General features: G+C 43.5%; 1 protein-coding gene and 1 long non-coding RNA gene across 6 annotated transcripts in view; one reads left to right on the top strand and one right to left on the bottom strand.

Moving 5' to 3' along the window:
* Nucleotides 1-1474: 1474 nt before the first annotated feature.
* Nucleotides 1475-15103, bottom strand: LOC123617433 (uncharacterized). Its single transcript, XR_006725565.2, has 3 exons — nt 14950-15103; nt 6589-6719; nt 1475-5178 (listed from the first exon to the last, which is right to left on the bottom strand). It is a non-coding gene; the product is annotated as an uncharacterized LOC123617433 (long non-coding RNA).
* Nucleotides 14502-24025, top strand: part of POLA2 (DNA polymerase alpha 2, accessory subunit) — a 23859-nt gene continuing 14335 nt past the window's right edge. For 2 of the 5 annotated variants that reach the window (XM_010957124.3, XM_010957123.3), the window contains exons 1-6: nt 14504-14719; nt 15083-15381; nt 18356-18480; nt 18713-18804; nt 18985-19042; nt 22245-22351. In XM_010957124.3, the coding sequence (XP_010955426.1) occupies nt 15303-15381; nt 18356-18480; nt 18713-18804; nt 18985-19042; nt 22245-22351 (461 nt within the window). In that variant the 5' untranslated portion in view covers nt 14504-14719; nt 15083-15302. Of the gene's footprint in view, nt 14761-15082; nt 15382-18355; nt 18481-18712; nt 18805-18984; nt 19043-22244; nt 22352-24025 lie in introns of all 5 variants that reach the window. The other 3 variants (XR_006725564.2, XM_045518187.2, XM_045518188.2) reach the window with 3 other exon arrangements.

Here is a 24025-nt window from a genome sequence, read left to right as displayed (position 1 = left end):
CTGTTGAGCATCTGTTGCAAGCCTTTGATTAATTTTGATTAACTTTCAGAGTACTGAAAAAGTTGATTTAAACATCTTTGGCAAGTGTTCACATTGTTTTTATGGGGGAGAAGATTTTGGCGGTCCTTACTCTACCATTTCAAAAGTGCCACTGTCCTTGCTGACTTTGTGGATGACATTCATGGCATTACCATCAGCATTACGTTGCAGGGTTGTTTCTACAGTTGAGTCTAACAACACAATTGGAAAAGGACTAAATAAGCTTTAGGTCTCATCAGCTCGTAGATTCTTCAATTCTTACATCTTAGTTAATGTTCCATATCCTGTCTCCTTGTCAAGACAAGCTTCTGGAAGCAGGAACTGTGCGATGCTTTTTAGTCTTCCCTCTGCTTCCCAGTACTGAGCTTTGCCTGCCTAAAACATTTAATATTACCACTTTTTGACATCATTTGGGTCTTTACAAATATTTTAAAGTTGTTTGGGGTTACAGTGTTCTGAATTTAGACTCCAGAGTCAGTCTGTGCTGTCCAATGAGGTTGTATTGACCACCTGTGGCTACTGAGATTGAAACTGAAATTAATTAAATTAAATTAAATTTAAAGTTTAGTTCCTGGGTTCCACTAGCCACATTCTAAGGGCTCAGTAGCCATGTGTGGCTTGCGGCTACTGTATCCAATGCAGAAATTTCCCACCATCATTGTGCTCTACATACTTCCTCTCCAGCTGTCTCCAAACACAGTTGTCACTGTTGGGATGTTAGAGTCCAGTTGTTGAAGGGGCACTGGGCATCAGATCTCCTTCATTTGCAAGGGGGGACCTCTCCTAGTGAGTCCTGATTACTTTTAATGATAAGATGATGTATAAAGAATGTGACTTTCCTGAGTGATTTCCAACTAGACAAAAGTTTCCATAGCAGTTCTGGGCAAGAGAGGACAACTATGCAAAATACCAAAAAAAAAAAAAGGCTTAAATAATGCTACCATTGTTCTCTCTTCAGGGCAGCCTTTCATCAGCTCTCAGACCCCAGGACGACATCTCTTTATCAAGCACTTACTCAAGGGCAACTCAAGGTCAGTTGTCATAAAATCCTAGCCCACCTCCAGCCCTACCTGGAGAGAGAACCCGGCCACATCTCCTGGTTCCCCAGCCAGGGCTGCTCCCAGCACACTCCTCACCTCTCATCGGCCAGCAGCAGGCCTCAGAAGGACTTAGTGAGGATTATAAAATAGACCTATTAAAAAGAAACAAAGCAGCTGAGAAGCCCATGCAGGGAGAACACATCTGGATTCATTACTCCAGCCCAAGAGAGCTGGAGCGCTGGACCAACAGCTTTCCTCCGAGTGGACCTTAGGGTAAAACCCCTCTGAAGGGGAACAGCACTCCCTCCCCAGCCGCCATCCCCACCCACTCACCAGCCTTGAGGAAGGACAGCTGTTCTTTGATAAATGGGGTTGGGGGTGGAGGAGGCCAGGGGACTGTGGTGGAAATGAGTCACCTTGGATTGCCCTTCAGTGAATGTTTGCTAAAGGGAGAAGCAGAGTTTGTCTTGTATGTTCAGTGACCCTTGGAGACCCAACTCATCTCTCACAATGTCACCTATAAGGACAAGATAAACAGCCAAAACAGAGGCCTAGGTCAGTCCAAACCTGGTTCTAGAAGGACAGGTCGCATCACGTCCTAAGGAAGGATGTCTAGATGGTGAGAATCGTGTACTTTGAGACCAAGGTTGGGAAAGGGAGGGGAAGAAGGATTGATGTCACGTCCGCATTTTGCCTTTTATGTATCAGACTCACCAAATAAACAAGTTGCCTTTTCTTCCTAAATTCTTACAGTAGAGAGTGCTTGAGTCAATTAAAACATGTGAGTGGGCTGGCCATAAATGCAGGGGCACCTAGCCCATACACCACTAGTAAGTGAACTTGAAAAAGGCACGTCCTCCAGGCAGATGCAGCTCCCTGGGTACCCAGCTTGGTGAGGGAATGGTGCCTTTGCGCAAGTTTGAAAGAGTCCCACCCCCTTACCTCACTCCCAGAGAGATACAGCTTCACAGCAGGATGAACAGCTTGGCTAGCAAAACATGGGCTTGATTCAGTAGCCATTTGGCCAGGCCCCCTTGCTCAGTGAACAGCCTGCACAACTGCACTTGGAGGTTCTGCTTAAGCACAAAATATTAAGCTGTTCTACAATAGGAGGAAAGCAATTTGCCTGGCCTTCCCATCATGTACAGTTTACAAATAATTCTTAAAACCTCACAGCAATAACTCCTTTTTTTTTAAAAAGAGGAGGCTGTTAAGAGAATCTCAGGAAATATTCAGGTTATATAAAAGGAAGTGGAAAAAAATTAAACAAAACTCGGAAAGATATTTGGGCAAAAGTGCAACAGAGGGATAGATGATGTGGTCTCTAGAGTCAGATGGAGGTGAGTTCAGATTCTGGCACATGACCTTGATAACACATTAATCCTCAGTTTCCCCATCTGCAAAATGGAGATAATAAAGTGTACCTCACAGGGCTATTCTGAAGATTAAAGGAGGTAATATTCATTCATTTATTCGTTTTTTCATTCACCTGATACTTACTGAGCACTTCTTACATGCCAGACATTGCAACACAACTGTGAATATACAGATAGGGCCCCTAGTGTCTAGTGTGGGGTCAAAAATAATATAAAATTTCCATTAAGATGAGTTATGAGAGAATATGATAAAGGGTCACTGACCTTGTTGGGTGGGTTGATGATAGTTTCTTGCTTGTCTGTGACCTGAAGAAAGAGTGGGAGCTCCCAGGCAATGAGAGGGGCAAAGAGAGACCCAAGCAGAGGTAAGGGCAAGTGCAAGGGTCCTGTGGCAGGATGAGGCTTGGCTCATTTATGGAAGTCAGGCCACTGGGGCTGGAGCACAGAAATCAAGGAGACGAGTAATATAAGAGGAGGCTGGAGGGAGGTGACTGGGGCCAGACTGGGCAGAGGCTTGAAGTCTCAGTAAACATGTGGTTCTTCATCCTATAAGCAATGGGACATGAAGGATTGGTCTTACATAAGAGGGGGCATGAGGAGGCAGGTGTGACAGGACTACATTGCTTTTTGAAAAGATCGCTCTGGTATGGAGTAGAAAATAGATTGGAAGGGAGACACGGTGTGGGGACCAGTTGGTAGGTCATCCAGTGAGACAGGATGGTAGTGGGGATGAGGATGGTGGTGATGGAGAGAGGAAAGAGGGTTTCCTTGGGGAAACAAGAGGGAAATACAGGCACATCTTGGAGATACTGCAGGTTTGGTTCCAGACCACCGCAATAAAGTGAATATTACAATAAAGTGAGTCATATGAATTTTTTGACTTCCCAGTGCATTAAAAAGTTATGTTTACACTATACTGCAGTCTAAGTGTGCGACAGCATTATGTCTAAAACAATGTGCATACTTTAATTCTAAAATATTTTATTGCTAAAAAAAAAACGCTATCATCTGAGCGTTCAGTGAGTTGTAGTGGCAACATCAGAGATCACTAACCCCAGATCGCCATAACAAACATGACAATCATGAGAACATTTGAAATATTGTGAGAAGTACTGCAGTGGGACCCAGAGACACAGAGTGAGCAAATGGCTGTTGGAAAAATGGTCCCAAGAGACTTGCTTATGGGAGGGTTGCCACAAAACTTCAATTTGTAAAAAAACGCAGTATCTGTGAAGTACAGGAAAATGAAGTCTGCCTGTAATTTGAAATATTGTGAGAATTACCACAGTGGGACCCAGAGACACAGAGTGAGCAAACGCTCTTGGAAAAACAGTCCCAAGAGACTTGCTGGTGGAAGGGTTGCCACAAATCTTCAATTTGTAAAAAAACGCAGTATCTGTGAAGCACAGGAAGATGAAGTCTGCCTGTAAACAGAATAGGAAATGCGGTGGGAAGGGAGGAGAGCTTTGTCCTGGTGACCCTGAGGCTTCTGACGTGTGGACCTTTGTGGACACTAGTGTCATCTGCTGGGAGAGGTAATGCCAGAGAAGACCAGGTATGGGAACCCCTAATCTAGTTTTGGGAATATTGAATTTAAGATGCGTCCTCTCTAAAAGAGGCACCAAAAGAACAGTTGTGCCTGCACCTCTGGCCTCAGAGGAAAAGTCTGGGCTAGATATAAAACTCTGTGAGTCACCATGTGGAAGTGGCACCTTTGGGCGAGGCCACCTCAACACCACTCAGGATCGCTGTAAACTTAAAAAAAAATGATATACCTGCTTGTGTATTCTTGTTCTGTAATCAAATCACCAAATAAATATTTTTAACTTTTTCTTCCTAAAGATTTTGTATCTCTGAAAATACGGTAAGAACTCATCCAGCCACAGAAGAGATGAGTTCAAGGGAAGCACCAGCCCAGAGAAATCTCAAGAAACCTGGGTATGTGACATATCTATGGCCATGTAACAAATTATGCTAAAATTTAGCAGCTTGAAACAAACACATTATCTCACAGTTTCTATGGGTCAGGCGCCAGAAGCAGCTTAGCTGGGTGCTTCTGCAGTCAGGATGTTGGCTGGGGCTGCCATCATCCAAAGTTTGGACTGGGGCTGGAAGATCTGCTTCCAAGATGCTCACTCATGGCTGTTGACAGGAGGCCTCAGGCTTTGCCATGCAGTTTGTCCCTAGGGCTGCTTGAGTGGCCTCATGACATACCAGAAGTCTTCCCTGGGCCAAGTGACCTGAGAGAGGCTGGCTTTAATGTCCTTGTCCCAGACGTCTCTTCTGCCACATTCTGTCCACTAACAACAAGTCCCTAAATCCAGGCCACGCGTAAGGAGAGGGGAATGAGGCTTCACCTTTTGATGGAGAATTATCAAAGAATTTGTGGACATATTTTAAACCTCTATACTGAAATTACAGTCAAATTCTTTGACAAGAAACAGCTTCCTCCAGGTTTCTCCGTGGCCTTCCACATTCAGAGGAGAGGGCATTGCACCCATGTTCACTGATTCCCCTGGTTTTTCAGTGACCACCTGTTATGAAACCCAGAGCTTTCATTTTGTCCTTGTGAGAACACAAAAGGTGAGACGCGAGCTGGGAGCTGACGCTGATGAAGGCCTGACTGTCTACCCTGGTTCTCCACCATCTACACTGGTTCTCCATGGCTTCCTTTATCTTCCTTCATCTTCATCCTCCAGATTCTGGTCCTCAGCTTTGCACATCTGAAAACAATGAATATCACATCCTGAGAGATGTCCAGGCTCTGGGGGAGTCGTCCTTACTTAACTCATTTTTCAGAGACTAGTTTATAAATACTGAAACTAATTTATAAACCAGAACACCTCTGTACTTATGGCCACCAGGAATCTTTTGGACCTTATGAATGCAGGTCCATTCAGAGCCATCCGGAGCCACTCTGGGCAGCTCCAAGGGGACCTGGTCAGCCACCACGGGTTGACTGCATACAAACACCCAGCCTGCTGGGCTCTTCCCCTGCAAACAGGACAAAGGAGTAGAGATGAATGCCCTTGGAGAAGCAACAATGTCCATTCCTGGCTGCCTCCAGCCACACTGAGGACCTCAACACACAAGCTTGGCCCTGCCTGGTTCTGAACCGATCTGGACCAAGACAAGCATGGGAATCCTGGTGTCCAAAGCACCAGTGTGGGCAACCTCTGGGCACCAGAGCTGCATGAGCTAGAGTAAGCCACAGTAACAGTGGCCTTAAAAAAAAGAATTTCACTCTTTTGTAATAATCCAGGCATAAGCCTTAGGGCAGGGAAGAATATGTCTCTACAGCAAGAGATACCCAAGATTATTCTCTTTGTAACTCTCTCATCCCTCAGGCATTGCGTTGGTCCTCCAGTCCCCATTCCAGATGGCTACCACCGCCTCCCCCTTCTAACCTCGGGGAAGGGAGAGAAAGGGATGTGGGAGCATGCCCCTTCTTCTCCTTAAGGGCACAGCCCTGAGGATGCCCACGCCTCTTTGACTCCCATGCTATTGGACAGAGCCCCGTCCCATGACCACACCTGGCTGCAAGGAAGTCTGGGAGATGCAGTCTTGATTCTGGGCAGCCACAGGTCCAGCTAAAAAGCAGGAGTGTCTTGGTGTAAGAAGAAAAATATAGATATGGGGTAACCAGCAGTTCCCACCATCAGAGTTCTGTCTAATCCCTGTCATGTTCACAATCAGGATAGTTTACATTTATCAAGGGCATTCCAGGCACCAGGCATTGTGCAAGGGTTTCACTTGCATTATTGTGCAATCTTCGCAAGCCTTACATTCACAGAGGAAAAAACCAAGATTCAGGAATATCGGCAAATTTTCCCAGTCCACCCAATAGAGCAAGTCAAAGCCTGCCTTTGGACCACTCAGCTAATTCCACATCTAAACCGTGACCTAGAGCAGTGCTGCCCAGTAGAAATATAATGCAAGTCACGTGTAATTTTAAATGTTCTAGTGTCCACGTCAAAAAAGTTAAAAAAATTAATTTATAATATATATCATAAGATAACACTTTATAAAAAAAAAAAAGATAACACTTTATTTGACCCAATATATTCAAAGCATTATCTTTTCAACATGTAAACATGTAGTCAATATAAAGCATTATTAATGGGATATTTTACATTTTTTTGTTGGTCTCCATCCAACAGTCCAATGCCTCAATGCTTCCTTTGCATGTGTCAGTTCATTTCATTTTCACAGTCATCCTGGAGTCCAGCAGTCCTTCCACCTGGTTTTGTTCCCATGTGACAAACTAGGAAAGTGAAGTGCAGAGGTCATTTCACCTGTCCAAGGTCACAAAGGGCTCAAAGGCAACTTAAGTGGGCAGAGTGGAAATCTACACCCCATCTAAGTTGGCCTCTCTGCTGACTGTGGGACCCTAAGCAAGGCCTCCAAACTCTAGCTTCTTTACTTTGTTCAGTCAATAAGCATCTACTGAGAGCCTGCCACGTGGCAAGAACCAGGATATAAAATCAGATGTGTGATCTGCCCCCAGGGAGCTTACAGTAAAAAAAAGCTGGAGAGATATTAATCCAAGAATGACAAATAAATGTGAAATGAAAACTGTGATAAAGGTCATGAAAGAGAGATGCTTGAGGTCAGGGAAGAGGCCCTGAGAAAGTGCTGCTGAGATAAAATATGAAAGAGGAGCTGGAGTCAGTCCACGAAGAGGAGAGGCAAGAACATTCTGGGGGGTGGTGCACAGCGGGGATAAGAACTCTGTGGCAGGTGGACCAGTGTGGCCGGAGAAAGGGGAACAAAGGTTGGGCCTTGGGGGTCTAAAAGTAGAAGGAATCCACTGAAAGGGTTCTACACAAGGAGTGAGGGTGACATGACCATATTTGAATTTCAAACAGATCACTGTGGCCATAATAGGGAAACATTCGGGGAGCAGAGGCGGGGTTGCCTTAGGAGTAAGGATAACACAAGAGAGGTACCCAGCACGTAGTGCACAGTAGATACCAGCCCTGGTCCTCAGCCCTGTGGGGGCAGTACTGTCTGTGTAACACTCCCCTTCCCACCATCTCTCCACCAGGGGTCCAACCCAGTGCCTCAGACATGATAACAACTCAACAAACTGTAGTTAATTGGTTCAAGGTTCATAGTTTTGTTTTTTAAAATCTTGCCTCCCCCTATCCAGAAAGCCTTAGTTTCACATAGCCTGGGAGGGAAGGACAGTTTCACTCCCAATCCTGCGGTGGCTCAGTCTCTGGGACTGTGCCACACTACCGCCACCTGGTGGCTACATGCCTACAATGCAGAACTGTGCCTCCAGGCAATATTAGTGTCAAAAATAAACGACAATACTAATGAAGTGTACAAATAAAAATGGCTAAGACAGTAAATTTTAAGTTTATGCTTTTACCACAATAAAAATAAATGATATAATGAAGTTGTAAAATAAATAAAATTAAAAGTGTAAAATAAAATTAAAATCCTTAACTTAGGATATAACATTGCTTAATCTTGAGATCACATTATAATCTTCAATTTTACTTTTCATTATTACAAACTACATTATTACATGACAGTTCAAAGTATTTCTGTCCCATCTCTACACCTCCCCCAAGCCCTTTAAAATTTCTATTTGATATCCTGGGGGGTGGTATATGTAATTATATACTATTATACATGTATTATTAATTATGTTATATATTACATAAAATATTATACGTTATATTTATATATACTGCTGCTCTTTGGCTAAAAAGCCACTCTTTATCAAAGTTTGCATTTTCCAAACATAAATTCTCAGCATCACGTCCTGATTTCCACTTTGCGTCAACTCCTGCTAGAGTACAGAATACACGTGACCTCTCCACCCTGTGTGTGTCAACAGCAGTGTATGATTGGCCCTGGCCTTCCCCTTTCAATCATTTCTAACAAATGTGAGGTTCATGAGGCTCCCATTTGCAATCAAAGTCTAGGATCCGTGACAGAAGCTGGTTTTAAATCTCTCCTGATTATTCCTTGAGAGTTCCCCACAATAGATTCTCTATACCTACTCACAGCTGCAATATAAAAGAACTGGTCCACAGTTTCCTCTGTTCCTTACCAGCGGTACAATATCCAGCAAATTATCTAAACTCTCTGAGTATATGGAATCCCTATCTGTAAAATGGGATTAACGTTTTTCTTGCATGTGCTAAAAATGTACGACAAAGCATACTTAAAGCATTATAAGCTGTAAAGCACTATGTGAGTATTGTATTTTGTATTTCTATGTTAAAATGAGATTCTTTTTTGTTTGTTTGTTTGTTTGGGGGGGGTTGTTTTTGGCTGCAATTAAAACGTGAACTTGAGATGGAGACCTGGGCTGGGCTGGATGTGTCTTCACCTTTAAGCAGAGAACTCTCCCCAGATAAGCATTTCCCTCTCTGAGCTTCCTTATTTGCATGTGGGAAATGGGGTAAGATACCAATAACTCAGGGATTGCGTCATCATTACAAAGCATAGCAAAAGTCAAAGAGCTGTCGCAGAGCAGGTGTGCAGCACCTGGTATCAAACAGCTCTCTTGGAACACAGGCTGGTCTGGAAGCCTCCCCGGGGAGTGGCTGTCCCCTGACCTGCCATGGCCACTTGGACCAGGAGCTGCTCCTTCCTCCTTCCATTATAGATAGACAGCCTGGGTTTTCCACCCACAGACTTCAGTTTATATTGAGAGAACAGCATGGGGCACTGCTTGTATTTTATTTCCCGACTAACCTGTTCCTCTGAGATGACGAGCCATTAGAAAAAACGATGATACATCCTCCCCACCATAAACTTTCAGGATATATAGGGCTTTTCATGGCTTAACAGGAATTGTAGTATTTCTCTTTACTGTAAATACTACATAAAGAGCGTTTGTATTGGATTATTACTGCTTACAAAACACAGCTACATGACCATTTTAAAAAAAGTTCTAATGAGATAAGTCACCCTTGCAAAGTGTACAATTTGATGTTTTTTAGTATATTCACAATGTTGTCTATTCACACTATTGTGCAACCATCCCCACCATCAAATGCTAGTACCTTTTCATCACCCAAAAAAGAAACCCTATACCATTAGCAGATACTCCCCATTCTTCCCTTCCCCAGCCCCTGGCAACCACAAACCTACTCTCTGTCTCTATGGATGTGTCTGTTCTGAACATTTCCTATGAAGGGAACTATCCAACATGCGGCTTTTTTTTCTGCCTGCTCTCATTTAACATAATGCTTCCAAGGTTCATCCACGTCGTAGCACGTGTCAGTAACTTTATTCCCTTTATTTTCTGAATAATAGCCTACTGTATGGATATACCACATTTTATTTATCCATTCATCAGTTGATGGACATTTAGGTTGTTTCCAATCATTGGCTATTATAAATAGCGCTGTTACAAATATTCTTGTAGGAGTATCTGCATACACACACCTCCAATTTTCTTAGGTATATAACTAGGAGTGGAATTGCTGGACCATATGGTAATTCTATGTTTAACTGTTTGAGGATCCACCAGGCTGCTGCACTATTCTGCATTCCCACCAGCATGTTTGAGGGATCTGATTTCTTCACAAATTCAACATTTGCTATTGTTCATCTTTTTTTGTTATAGCCATTCTAGTGGGTGTGAAGTAACATGACTCACATTTCTCTAATGACTAGTGAGGTTAAGCATATTTCCATGTCTTACAGCCTATTTGTATATCTCCTTTAGGGAAATGTCTATTCCACCCTTTGCCTATTTCTAAATTGGGCTGTTTGTATTTTTGTTGTTTTAGTTGTAAGTGTTCTTTATACAATCTGGAAACTAGACCCTTATATGATTTGCAAATGTTTTCCCCTATTCTGTGGATTATCTTTTCACTTTCTTGATAGTATTCTTCAATCCACAAATGTTTTTAATACACAATTTGTTAAATTAAAGTGACTCTTGATTATATCATTATAAAAGTGACATCTTATTACACCTACGGGTTAAAAGAAGAAATCATTCTCTTGCAGTGTTGGGTACCATTCAGCAGTCATTCCTAGTAAACTCTAAGCACAACAGAACTAGAAGAAAACAACTAAACTCTGATCATACATTCTTAACACAAACCAGTAGCAAACATCTAAACAAAGGAGGCCATCCTCAAGCCACTGCCATCGGACACAGGAAAAAGGGGAGGCTGTCCACTGTGATTCAGTAATGATTTCAAGGTTTGGATCAGTGTAAAAGGTAAAATGTAAAGCAATTAAATTAACCAAAAAAATATTAGAAGAACATTTGCATAAGCTTTGGTTGGGAAGATCTTATTAAGCAAAGCAGGAAACCTAAAAGCCATAAAGGAAAAGAGAGACACAAAAATTGTAAACTCTGGTAGAGGAAACAGAAAGGTAAAAGACAGACTAGGGAAGAAAACACAGACAGGACACTCTGTGACATCGGTCTTAGCAATTTGGGAGGGTATGTCTCCTCAAGCAAAGGAAACAAAAGCAAAAATACAATGGGACTACGTTAAACTAAAAAGCTTTTTTTGCACAGTGAAGGAAACTATCAACAAAACAAAAAGGTCACTTACTGAATGGGAGAAAAAATTTGCAAAGGATATACCCAACAAGCGGTTAATATCCAAAATAGACAAAGAACTCATACAGGTCAACATGTTAAAAAAACCCAATTAAAAAATTGGCAGAGAACCTGAATAGATATTTTTCCAAAGAAGACATACAGATGGCCAACCAACACATGAAAAAAATGCTCTATATCAAAGAGAAAGGCAAATCAAAGCCACTATAACATATCACCTCACACCCATCAGAATAGCTATCATGAAAAAGACAACAAATAACAAGCACTGGCAAGGATGTGGAGAAAAGAGAAACCTCGTGGGTATGTAAACTGGTGCAGCCACTATTGAAAACAGTATAGAGATTCCTCAAAAAATTAAAAATAGAACTACCATAACATCCAGCAATTCCACTCCTGGGTATTCATCTGAAGAAAATAAAAATGTTAATTCGAAAAGATATCTGCACCCCTATGTTCATGACAGCATTATTTACAACAGCCAAGATACAGAAGCAACCTAAGGGCCCATTGATAGATGAGTGGATAAAGATGTGGTATATACATAAACGAGGGAATACTCAACCACAAAAAAAAAAAAAAGAATGAAATCATGTCATTTGAGACAACATAGATGGATCTAGAGGGTATTATGCTAAGTGAAATAAGTCAGCTAGAGAAAGACAAATACTGTATGATTTCATTTACATGTGGACTCTAAAAAACAAAATAAATGAACAAACATAACAAAAGAGAAACAGACTCATAGATACAGGGAAGAAACAAGTGATTGCCAGAGGGGAGAGGGGTGAAGGGAGGAGAGAAATAGCTTAGGGAGATTAAGAGGTACAAACTTCCAGGTACAAAATAAGTGAGTCACAGGTATGAAACGTACAATGTAGGAAAAATAGTCAATAACTGTATCTTTGTATGGTGACAGATGATTGCTAGACTTATGGTGATCACTTTGAAGCGTACAGCAGTATCGTATCACTACGTTGTATACCACGAACTAACATAGTGTTGTAGGTCAACTATATTTCAAAAACAAACAAACAAACAAATTCATCAAAAAAGAAATTAGATTTTGTGGTTACCAGAGGCAGAGGTGGGGGAAAGGGGAATTGGATGAAGGTAGTCAAAAGGTACAAACTTCCAGTTAAAAGATAAATTAGAGCTAAGGAAGAAATGTACAACATGATAAATATAATCAACACTGCTGTATGTTATATACGAAAGCTGTTAAGGGTGTAAATCCTAAGAGTTCTCATCATAAAGAAAATAAATTTTTTTCTATTTCTTTAATTTTGTATCTATATGAGATGATGGATGTTCAGTAAACTTATTGTGGTCATCACTTTATGATGTATCTAAGTCAAATCATTATGTTGTACACCTAAACTTATATGATGCTGTATGTCAATTATACCTCAATAAAACTGTAAGAAAATAAAATAAAAATATCTTTGCTAAAAAAAAGGCAGGTTGGGAAAAATACGTGTGCAACACATTTATTTGATGGACTCTGGTTATTGTCTATGGCAGGGGTCTGCAAACATTTTCTGTAAAGAGTCAGACAGTAAACATTTGAGGCGCAGGGGCTATAAGGTCTCTGTCACAACCATTCAAGTCTGTGTCTGCAGCACAAATGCAACCACAGGCCATTCATAAACAAATAAGCATGGCTGTGTTCCGAAAAAGCTTTATGGATACTGAGGTTTGGATTTCATATGATTTCCATACACAATGGAATATTGTTATTCTTTTTTTTCAACCATTTGAAAACATAAAAAGCTATTATTAACTTGCAGGCCTTATAAAAACAGGCAGCTGGTCTGGTCATATATGGCCTAAGGGCCATAGTTTGTGACCCTTGGTCTTTAATATACCAGGAGCTCCTGCTACTTGGTAAGAAAAGGCAAAGGACAAAGGATGTAAACCTCCAAGTCGCAGAAGAGGAAATACAAAGGGTCACTAAGCATTTGTAACAGGATGTGGAATGAGATTTTTTTCTTGTTATCTGAGTATACAATATATGACAAATAATCCCACATTCTAAAAAGAGGGTCTTGACATGTTCTTGAAAGCTTTCTATAAGAGATCAGAACCAGTCTTTTGACTATCAACCCCCATCACCCACCTCCAGATAATTACAGACAATGAATAATTCAGAAAAGGATTTAAGGAAGGGGAGTCAGTGCCATACTTAGCCTGTTCGACACCCAAAACAGCTGATTTTTTTTAACTGTCTCTCCACTATATGACATTATTTTGGTAATTATCACGAAGTGAAACTATACCCAAAATTGGAAGCATTACGTATTACAAAACAGATCATGCTGTTGTTCCAATAACTTCTTTTGCTTTTTTTCTTTGTTGTGTTCTTTTGGGTCAATGTCTTTTCCTGTTGGAAAAGTGCCCTTCACACTGCTATAAAAGGATTTTGCAGACATAATTACATTCCCAAATCAGTTGACCTTAAGAAAGGGACATTATCTAGGTGGTCCTAACCTAGTATGTCTCTGGCTGGTGGAAGAAACCTCTAGAAAGGAATGCAACTTAGCTAATACTTTTATTTCAGCCTTACTGAGAATCCAGACATGTTTGCCCTGGCTTCTGACCTACAGATCGCTGGGCTAATAAGTGAATGTTGTTTTAAGCGAATAAATTTATGATAAATATTACATAGCAACAGAAAACTAATACACCCTTTATTGCCTGTACCAGGTGGACCACTCCCACCCTCCACCCTTGGTATCCACCAGTAAGAGGCCTCAGGGGAAAGTGAGCTGGTTTTCCCTCTCCAGCCCTCCCTCAACAGTGGTTAGTATGCAGACTACACCTTGCTCCACACGCCTGATTGAGGCCAAGACAGGGTGCTCCCCTCGACCTGGCCCTTCCTCCCACATCTCATGCCCTGAGGTGCCCCCCTAGAAGTCTTCGGCTTCTTGAGTGCTCTGGTGATACCCTATACTTTCCTACCTTTAGGTGCTCAGTTTCCATTTTTTATTGTCTTATTGTAAATAGGACAACAGAGAACATCTTCACAAAACTTTGGGTTTGGGCTGGTTTTCTTAGGACAAGAAATGCTGAGTCAAGGAGGGTGGACATTTTTAAGGCTCCTGCTATATACCCCCAAGCTTTTCTAGAAAAGACTGCCAAGCAACCAACCCATTAGCCAAGTACGATGCGGAAGATTATTTGATCTAAGGTGAGCCAATGGAGATTTCTGGCTCACAGAATTAGGAGATATTTCAGGGGAAGACCCTCTTCTCATCATTAAACTCCCCCCCTTAGTGACCATCTTAACTCCCAAGCTTCCAGTCTCCCAGTAGGAACCTCTAACTGGAAATTTCAAAGGCACTCAAACCTAATGTGTCCAAAAGTAAATCACTTCTTTCACCTGTCCACCTCTTTTCCACCGAAATGCGCCAGATCCATAAAACAGACCAGTCACTGTGGCTGGGACCTCGGTGGTAACCATGACGATAACCATGGCAACCAGATTCCCTAACTAAGTCACACCAAGTACAGGGATGACGCAGGAAACAGAAGAGACAACAAGCCCTTTCCCGCGTTGAGCACAGAATGGGACATTTGAGCGCCTGCGCACCAAGGCCCAGGACAAAAGGGTGACGAACACACGTCACAGAGCTTCGCGGAGCAGGCGGCGCCGGGAAAACAGCGGCGGAATCCGCAGCGGGTACAAACCGCGGGATGGTTGCTGGAAGCTGGTAACTGTGCGCGCCCGGGCCTCGCTTTCGCGGGGGGCGAGGTACAACTGCGCAGCCGCCGTGGGGCGGGCCGACCGCCAGGCGCGGGCGCGCCGGCGGGCGTGCAGGCGTCTGTACGCACGCGCCCTCGGACGCGCGTGCGCGCGCTCAGTCCGGGAACCCGGAGAAGGAAGCGGAGGGGAAGGGGTGGGGCTGAACCTGGGTCTCGCGCATGCGTGCGCTATACAAACCATTTGGCGGGTTTTTCCGGCCTTCTCTGCTCTGCTCTGCCCCCGTCACTGAGATGATCAAGGGTGACTTTTAGGAGGTAGGACGCTCTCCCCAGGAAAGTGACTTCTCAAAATTTCTATTCCCTTCCTTCAGGCGTTTGGGAGCTTCCAAAAAAAAGAAAGTATTTCTCCGTGACTGACGGCTGAGTCCTTCAGGCCGCCTGAGGTCTTGGGCCATTTGGTCACTTTTCGTCTCGGTCTCTCGAAGAGTGAAAGGATCAGAGGGACGGCGTCAGGCTCGTCAATCTCCACGCCCCTGCGTTTCTTGGAGTCAAGCCGGAGCTGGGAGGGCCTGGCCCCGTTCCTGGGTCATCATGGCTGTGTCCGCCCAGCTCTTGGTGCAGGAGTTGCAGATCTTCGGCCTAGAATGCGAAGAGGCTCTGATTGAGAGATGTGAGTCCCTTGACCCCTCCCCGGACCCCAGCTCGGGTCCACGCTCTTGCTCCATATTCCCAGTCACCTAGAACCAAAAAGGGAGTGCTTCCAAGTTTCCCCCCAAGCCCTCATGGGACTTCTCCATGTTTGTGAGATGAATTAAACTGAGTTTTGAGATTTGGGATGTGAGGACTTTGAAATGCCCACAGGAGTCTTTCTGCTTGGCTCCCAACTCAAAAATAAGAACATGAAGCACAATTTTAAATCAGTGCAGTTTCAGAAAGGTGGAATTGGGACAGGCCAGGTTCGCAGGAGGCTAGACAACATCTCTGAGGTTGGAAACTGTTTAAGCCTCAAAAACAAAGCAAGAGATGTTGGGGTTTTGAAATGTAGCTTTTTATTCCTGGCTTCTCCCTAAATGTCTGCTGATCGTCATTTCTCATCAAAGCTGTTGGTGATCTGTGCAAATATGAGTCCCTTGAAATGGGTTCCTAAAATTGAATTTTGGCTTGGGAAAGAACTTTAAGGAGGTTGTCAGCTGTTTCCAGATGGAGAAACAGATAAGGAGAGTTAGTTGCTTGAGCTGGTCTGTGAACCAGGTCTCCTGTCCCACAGTCTAGTGCTCCATTATATTGGTTCATCGAATTGGTCAGGCTCTGGGACAGCGTACGGAGTTGGAAGCGAAGTCTTGGGAGATGTGGACGTTCTCAGTTTTAGAATCAGGATGATTGTACACCTGCCTTAATCATTCATCAACGCTTTGAACTTCTTTTTTAATATATAAAACCAGAACGCAAACATGATCATTTGTGAGAGACTAGAATACTGTTGCTTCCTTCTCCCCTGGGGCTGCACTGGCAACGCTGTTGGAATTCAAGACTTTGAATTCATAATCACTAACCTCAGTGGAACGTTAATCTTGTCTGACAGTCACCTTATTTCCCTGGTCTGTCCACTCTGAGTCTCCTGATGACTATTTTCTACCTTCTCCTTTAACAGCCTCTGTCCCACTCTCGCTCTCAGCTGATGAACTTACTTCCTGTTTCGATGAGAAAATAGGAATTAAAAAACTTCTTTAAGATACCACTATTACTTCCACTTCCCTGTGTTTGTGCCACCTACCTTGCCTCCTTCCCATTACAATGAAGAACTTCTCTGTATTTCTAGCAAAAGCCACAGCTTCCACTTGAGTCCTAAACTCCATTCCTTCTTACCTTCTTAAGGGCATCACTCCGGTCATTCTCTGCTCTTACGTGTTTTCTGTTTTTCTCTCTGTAAGATTTTTTTCCTAATAGTATAGAAATGTTGTTCTTATTCCCACCTTTTAAATACTGCATTGTCCCCAATTCTCACTCCAGTTCTCTCCTTCCCAATTACAGCAACCGCCTCAAAAGGATTGCCTATACTTGCGTCTTCAAATTTTTCCTCCTTAAGCCCATTTCAGTCAGCTTTTTCATCTCCACCACTTCACTGAAACTGCTTCTCTCAGGGTTACCCACAACCTTCACCTGGCTAAAGCCAGTGATGAATTTTCAATCCTCATTTGGATGAATAGCAGCATTTAATGCTATTTATTGTGTCCTTTTCCTTTTTTTTTTTTTAATTTGTTTTTTTTTTAATTGAAGTATAGTTAGTTCACAATGTTGTGTCCCTTTCTGGTGTACAGCATCATGTTTCAGTCATACATATACATACATATATTCCTTTTCATATTCTTTTTCATTATAGGTTACTGTAAGATATTGAATATAGTTCCCTGTGCTATGCAGGATAAACTTGTTGTTTATCTAATATTTTTCTCTTAGTTTCTTGGACACCCCTCCCAGGTGTTCTCCTATCTTGCTTGTCACCGCCTGCCTCTCAGGCTTTGCAGGTTCATCCCTATCCGAGCCCCAAGATACACTCACTGTCTTGGTGATCTTGCCTAGTCTCGTGGGTTTACATTCAGGTATTTGCTGATGATTTTCAAATTTGTATCTTAGCCCAGACCTTCTGCCTGAACTGCAGGCTGGTCTACTTACAAGAAGTCTCCAGTTGGATGTCGGATTGGTATCTCAAACTCCATGTGTCTAAAGCTAAGCTCCTGCTCCCTCTCCGCATAGTTCTTCCTGCTGCCTCCCCACCTGAGTTAATGGTAACTGCACCTTCCAGGTACTCAGGCTGAAAACACAGCATCATCCTTGACGCCTTTCTTTCCTCACACCTCACATCCAGTCAGCAAATCCCCCTGGCTTTACCTTCAGGATGTTTCCTGTCTGGAATCCAACCACTTCTTCCCTCCTCCATTGCCACCACCTTGATCTAAGCACCATCATCTCTCATCTGGATTTTGCCACGATTCTCTCAGGTGGTCCCCTGATTCTGCCCTTGTCCCCTTCAGACTGCTTAACACAGCAGCCAGGGTGAGCCTGTTAAGTGGAAGTCAGATCATGTTACTGTTCCGTTCACACCCTCTAGGGGTTTCCCAGCTTGCTCAGAGTAATGACAGTGGCCGACAGTCTGCACCCCCTTTACCCTTTCAACTCATCTTCTGTCTCCTTCCTCATTCCAGCCACAAAGGCCTTGCTGACCTTGCATCTCCTGAAAGCTCTTCCCCTCAACACTGCCTAACTCACTCCTTTACTTCCTTCAAGTCTTTACTCAAATGTTACCTCCTCAACGAAGCCTACCTTAGTCACCGTTTAAATTGCCAGCCCCTCCCCCAACTCCCTCATCCCTCTCCAGGCTTTATTTTTCTTCAAAGCACATTTAACCATCCAACGTACATATTTTCTTATTTGTTTGTTTTCTGTCTCCCCCAGTAGTAAGCTGCATGAGGAAGGGTCCGTCTCTTTCTCGTTCACTGCTGTATTCTCCTGCGTAGAACAGTGCCTGTCCCTAGGGGGTGCTGAATAAATGCTGATTGAATAAATAGAGGATTATTTTCACTTCTCAAGTTGGAAGCTACAGGAAATGCAGTAAGTTCTTACGCGTCAAATTTTCCCTCCTGCAGTGGCAGAGCTGTGCGTTCTGTACGGGCAGAATGAGGAGGGGATGGTAGGCGAGCTGATAGCCTTCTGCACGAGCACTCGCAAAGACGGCCTCACCTCAGAGGTCCTGAACTCTTTTGAACATGAGGTAAGAACAAACTGTAAGCAAACTAATAATGTAATTGTTTCTGCTCATCCAGGAGGCGGCATGGTATATTGAGAAGAGTAGGGGCTTTGGATTCAGGCCTCTTATTTCTTATTTTGAGGGATTTTATATCTTTGATTGTATTTCAATTGCCTGTTATTACCTCATGGCTATGGAAGACACCTTCTTTATTACTTGACTATGGAATAATAACTCATTATCTTTTATTCCTCAGTTTCTGAGCAAAAGGCTGTCCAAAGCTGGGCACACTGCCTCCAGGGACAGCAGGCACGCAGGAGCCAGAGACATTGTTTCCATACAAGAGCTGTATCCTTTGCTGCTGAAGGCCTTTGCATCAAGCGACATACTGCATTTTATCATTTGTCTATCGTTGCACATGCAACTTAAAAACAATAAGTGTAACTAATACTCAGATTTCTTATTTAATCAACCCTTGCCTTAGATTTTGGGTGGAAGTTTATTGTTTCTCTTAACCAACGTTTTTAGAATTGAAGTGGAGGAGGAAGAGGAGACCCTCTTGAACTCTTACACCACCCCCTCCAAGGTGCGTGCACAGTGTTTGGAAATTACATTCTATAAGTCACATTTGTTTCTTTATTCTAAATATATTATCAGGAGGAGGGTATAGTTCAAGTGGTAGAGTATGCACGAGGTCCTGGGTTCAGTCCCCAGTACTTCCTCTAGAAATAGATTAAGTAAACCTAAATACCTCCCTCCCCCAGGACCCCTTAGAATAAAATTAAAAAAAAAAGAAAACTGAAATAAATGAATAAAAATAAAAATATTATCACACCATTTGAAGTTCTGAGGGAGAAAGTTAAACAATCATACGGTTCCTACTGTATTTCCACTTGTGCGTCTTCCTTTCAGATCGCATACATAGATGTTTTTACATGATGGTAGTCTTTCCTTGTAGACAGTTATCCTACTTTCTTCAGTTAGCATATCATAGAATTTTTATAAATACAATTTCCCCATAATTACTCTTTTTTAACGGTTGCCTAGTTTTGTATCAAGTGGAAATACTATAACTGAATAATCCAATTCGAGTGTTGGACCCCACTGTGAGATGTGGAGTAGGGCAGTGGAAAAGCATTGCCCTCAAAGCCTGAGTCAAAGACCTAGGTGACCTTGGGTGAGTTGCTTTTCTCTCTCTGAGCTGCCATTTTCTTTCCTATGAAATCAGGGTTCATTCATTCATTTACTGAGCAGCTACTGTGTGCCAGGCACTGTACTAGACACTGGGTAAACTGGTGAATGAAGCAAGCATGGGTGTGCGCTGCCCTCAGGAAACTGACAGCCAGAGGATAACATCTCCTATTGCGGAAGGCTTGAAAATAAAATGAGTATGTGAAGTGCCAAGCCCAAAGCAGTGTATTCAGTAATAGTAGTTACCTTTTATAGGAAAGAAATTTTTGGAAATCCTTAAACAGGAGTAAGTGTTCATTTTTCAAAGTAAGTTACGCTGTAAGAAAGCAGGTGAGTAGTTTAGGTGAGCCTTTTGGGGAGCAAGAAAGCCAAAATGTTCACAGCACCAAAGTTGATTGTATCTTGGGGGGCTTTAAATGATCATTCAGCTCTCAGACTGATGCGTAAGTCAGATGCAAGTTCATTTAACTACCTGTTAAAGTATACCCCCTCTGATGGCTGGAATACCGTATTGAGGGCACCCCGTTCCTGCTACAAAAGTACTTAGGAGGCTCAATTACGGATCAAAATTTGTGACCACAGAATCAGAGCTAAGAGAGTTGGAGTGAAATGAGCAAATGATTTGAAATATGTGTCTGAAGCTCAGAGGAAGTGCAATTTGGGTCTGGGCTAGAGGCATGAAAAATGCTGAGAACCAGGCCCATCACATGGAAACTGCCCGACCACTGCCAGGCACCAGCGCAGCACAATGACAGTCAGAGCCCAACGTTGGCTCTGGTTCCCCAGCCCAGCAGCACCAGGGTGGGGTCTTGGGGGCAGGAGTGCCCTGGTACAGAGGTGACTTTGTCAGTGCTCTTAGCTCATCACCATTAAATATCTGGCTATGCAGTTGACACACTTGCCCCCGTGCTCACCATAACTCTCCTGGTTATAATTTGACTCCACACGTCCTGCCTGACAAGGGAGAGTTGTGTTAGCCTGAGGATTTGAAGTTCCCATGCTGTCGGCTTTATGTTTCTAATAAATGAATAAACTGGCATCCTGGGCTATAATTTGGGTTTCTGGCTGATGTGAGGGTATGAGACTCCGGTCCCTCTGTATTTCTCATTACAGGTAGATAAACTGGCACATAGTGTCATCAGTGAGTCTCCTGAGCTGGGTTAGAGGGAGCACATCCCTGAGGAACGTAACTGGAGCAGGTTTGCTGACACAGTCAGGTTTCACCACGAGGGCTGAGGCTGAGAGCTACAAGCCTCTGCTCTCTCCCCAAACCCTATCTTGTCCTAAGAGACAGACCTGGAATTCTGTAGCCCGCTGAATGTTAGAAAGGTCTTTCAGGAAAATAGTTTGAGGAAACATATCAAAACCATAAAATCTTTTCCATCCTTTGGCCCAGTAATCATCCCTAGTAAGAATCTCTCGTGGGGAAATAATCCGAATTATAGGAAAAGGCTATGTGTGTGAAGATGGCTGTCTCTGCATTACGTAGAATCACCAGAAATTACAAACAACCCGTACGTCCAGCAATAGAGATGTATTATATATCAATTCAATCATCACAGCTACTAAGAAGGATAAAGATTGTGACAATGTGGGAAAATGCTCATAATTAAAATAGAACAAAAAAATCAGTTATAACATGTTTATATCTAACTAAGATTGTAACTATTAGAATTTGTATTTAACTGGAAAAATATTAAAATGCTAGGAAGGAATATTTTTAAGTGGTTATTGTTTAAGGGAGGTAGCATAAGGGCCTTTTTAAAATCTAGTTTCCATTCCAGCTACCTGATGGTTTTGAATCCATTCTGCATGTGTCGCACAGTCACCCCAGTAGGCAGCTTTGGTGGCATGACTTAAACACGCAGCCAGGAGGAGCCCAAGGGCAGGGAAACGTCTGCAGGCTGGCCAGCCCCCTGGTTGCAGTCCAGGCGAGGATTTTGTCTTTTCTTGGCCACAGTCAGTTATCCCAGCCTTTGGGAAGCAATAGATCTTGGGACTGCATTTCACCCTTCATTCTGGGCATCTCTTTGGATTCTTGCTGATGAGCAAAACCCAGAAAACAGCAGTGACCATCAGTGAGGCATTTGCTAAATACTCTCCAAGTATGAGCTCAGCCATGTTATCTGCCCGGAGTCACTCCCTTCTTAAATTTTGAAAATGTGTTGTAGACTTTGCCAAAACAAGCAGTAACACGGTCCCATCCCTTGTCAGGAAAATGCGTCCACACAGGTCAAAACCAAACACATAGCAAAACTCAATGCTGTTCTGAAGCAAAGAGAAGTGGGGAAGAAAAGTGAACACGTGAGAGATTTGACAGGAGAGATTGCCTGCTTGGCAGTCCTTCTGGGGGAATGTTGTTGGCTTTTTTTCACAATTGCCTCCAAAGTGGAGACTGTACTGATGAATCCTGGGTTACAGTTGCTGAATGTCTCTGAGAGGTAACGCCTGGAAGGCAGGGCCTTAAGGAGAAGCAACCCTGGCCCAGCGTGTGCCCTTCGCTTGGGCACCGTTCTCCCTTACTTTCTAAGAAACTCTACCTTTAATTAGCAACTTGGGTCTAGAGAGACTGGACTCTTTTTCTGTTTTGTTTCCAGGGTTCTCAGAAGCGAGCTATCGCCACCCCAGAAACCCCCCTCACAAAGAGGAGCGTGTCTGCCCGGAGCCCCCATCAGCTCCTCTCGCCATCGAGTTTCTCTCCAAGGTATGCAGCACAGCTAATTCCGCTGCCAACCAGCAGGCCTGCCCGCCCCCTTCCCTGGTCACCTGGCGGAGGCCACCTCTGCAGCGTGACTCTGTGCATGTGGGTGGACGTTCACCTCTGCCGTGAACTGACCGGAAAGCCTGTTGCTCCCTGCCCTCCCTGCTTTCTCGTCCTGTGTGGAAAATTACTGTTTCTTATGGTAATTAAGGAAACTCGCTTTCCACCCACTTTTCTGGAGCTCATTTCCTAGATCAGGAACTGATATCTTCTACTGAAAGCAACCTGTCTATTTAGAAGTCTGGGAGGCCTACACGTCTTGCCAGTAGAGGCAAATAGGGTTCCACCTGCTTCTGTTAGTTCATTTGTTGTTGGGTTTCTTCTTTTTTTTTAGTCTAAAGTATTTATTTTTTTAAAAAAGAAAAGCACGTTTCTTTGTTCATAATGTTGCGTAACCTGTTTTTTGTTCCTCACTCAGGTTACAACTAGTTTCTGAGAGTTTTCTTGTCACTGTGAATCTACGCCGACTTAATTGGTATTTTATCCCTGCTGCCACCTCTGCCTGTAAATCCACAAAGACCACATGTGACTTTTTGAAATCTGTAAATGACACGTCTTCCGTGAGAGAATTCCATAGGCGAGAGCTCTGCTGAGTAGAAGAAAAGGTTTTCAGTGTTGCCCTGTCAGGACGAGGCTAAGGAGCAGAAATGTTAGCCAGCCAGGGACACACTCACTGCCAGGAGTCACTGCTTCAGGCTGAGCAGAGCTTCAGATTTTCCAGCCCTGTCATGTTAGAAAGGAGGCGATGGCCGTCATTCAAGACAAGCGGTAGTTGGAGTCAGAGGACAATTTGACTTTAGCGTGGTCCACTTCTGCTTTCAGGGGTTCTCCAACTGGCTTCTGAAGGGAACCTTCTAGATTTAGAAGGGCACCTTTGGAATGTGGTACACAGAGATGGTTCTCACAGGTGTGCCTGCACTATTAGAGCAGTTCTGTTCTCTCAACAAGCAACCCTCTGAAATCCAGATCTGTTTACAGCTGCCCTCGCTCGAGCCTGTCACTGTGTCAAAGGGCCGGCTGTGATGCCCGCCCCACGGAGCCCCGCAGGGAGGTGCTTGGAGAAGCCGGCGATGTACCGCCCAGTCATTTTGTGATGCACGCTCATAAAGCTGACATCAGAAACTGGTTTTGTAATTTAGGAAAGTAACTTCTAAATTATTCAGGCAGAGGCAGGCTGGAGACTGGTAATTAATTGAGCTCGTTTTCTGTGGCCTCTGTAGAAAGAAGGGATGGCAGCACCCGCTGCAGGGGAGCCCACGTAGGACCAGTTCCTGCAGTTTTGGTGCGTGAAATGAAGCCCGCTTTAATCAGGCCTGTCTCTAAGTTCTGTTCACAGCTGAAGGGTTGGAAGCCCCCACTGTCCTCTGAGCAGATCAGGAGCACCCGTGTGTCCTTGGAGGTGTGATTTATCAACCAGTAAGTGGAAATACGAGAACTTGTCAGTTGAGACTTGGAGAATGGGAGTGTTTGTTCAACAGCTGACTGAATTCATTCCACGTCCACCTCCAATGACACTGGGGAAAGTTGATTCATTTCATTTAACCTCATTTTGTTGTGGTTTCTACCGTGACCTGTATTGTGAGGTATGATTATGCACAGCAACTTTTGGCTTACCCA

The sequence above is a fragment of the Camelus bactrianus genome, chromosome 10 (genome assembly GCF_048773025.1).
Source record: "Camelus bactrianus isolate YW-2024 breed Bactrian camel chromosome 10, ASM4877302v1, whole genome shotgun sequence".
Classification (NCBI taxonomy): Eukaryota; Metazoa; Chordata; class Mammalia; order Artiodactyla; family Camelidae; genus Camelus; species Camelus bactrianus.
This window is presented reverse-complemented; position numbering and strand designations above follow the sequence as displayed.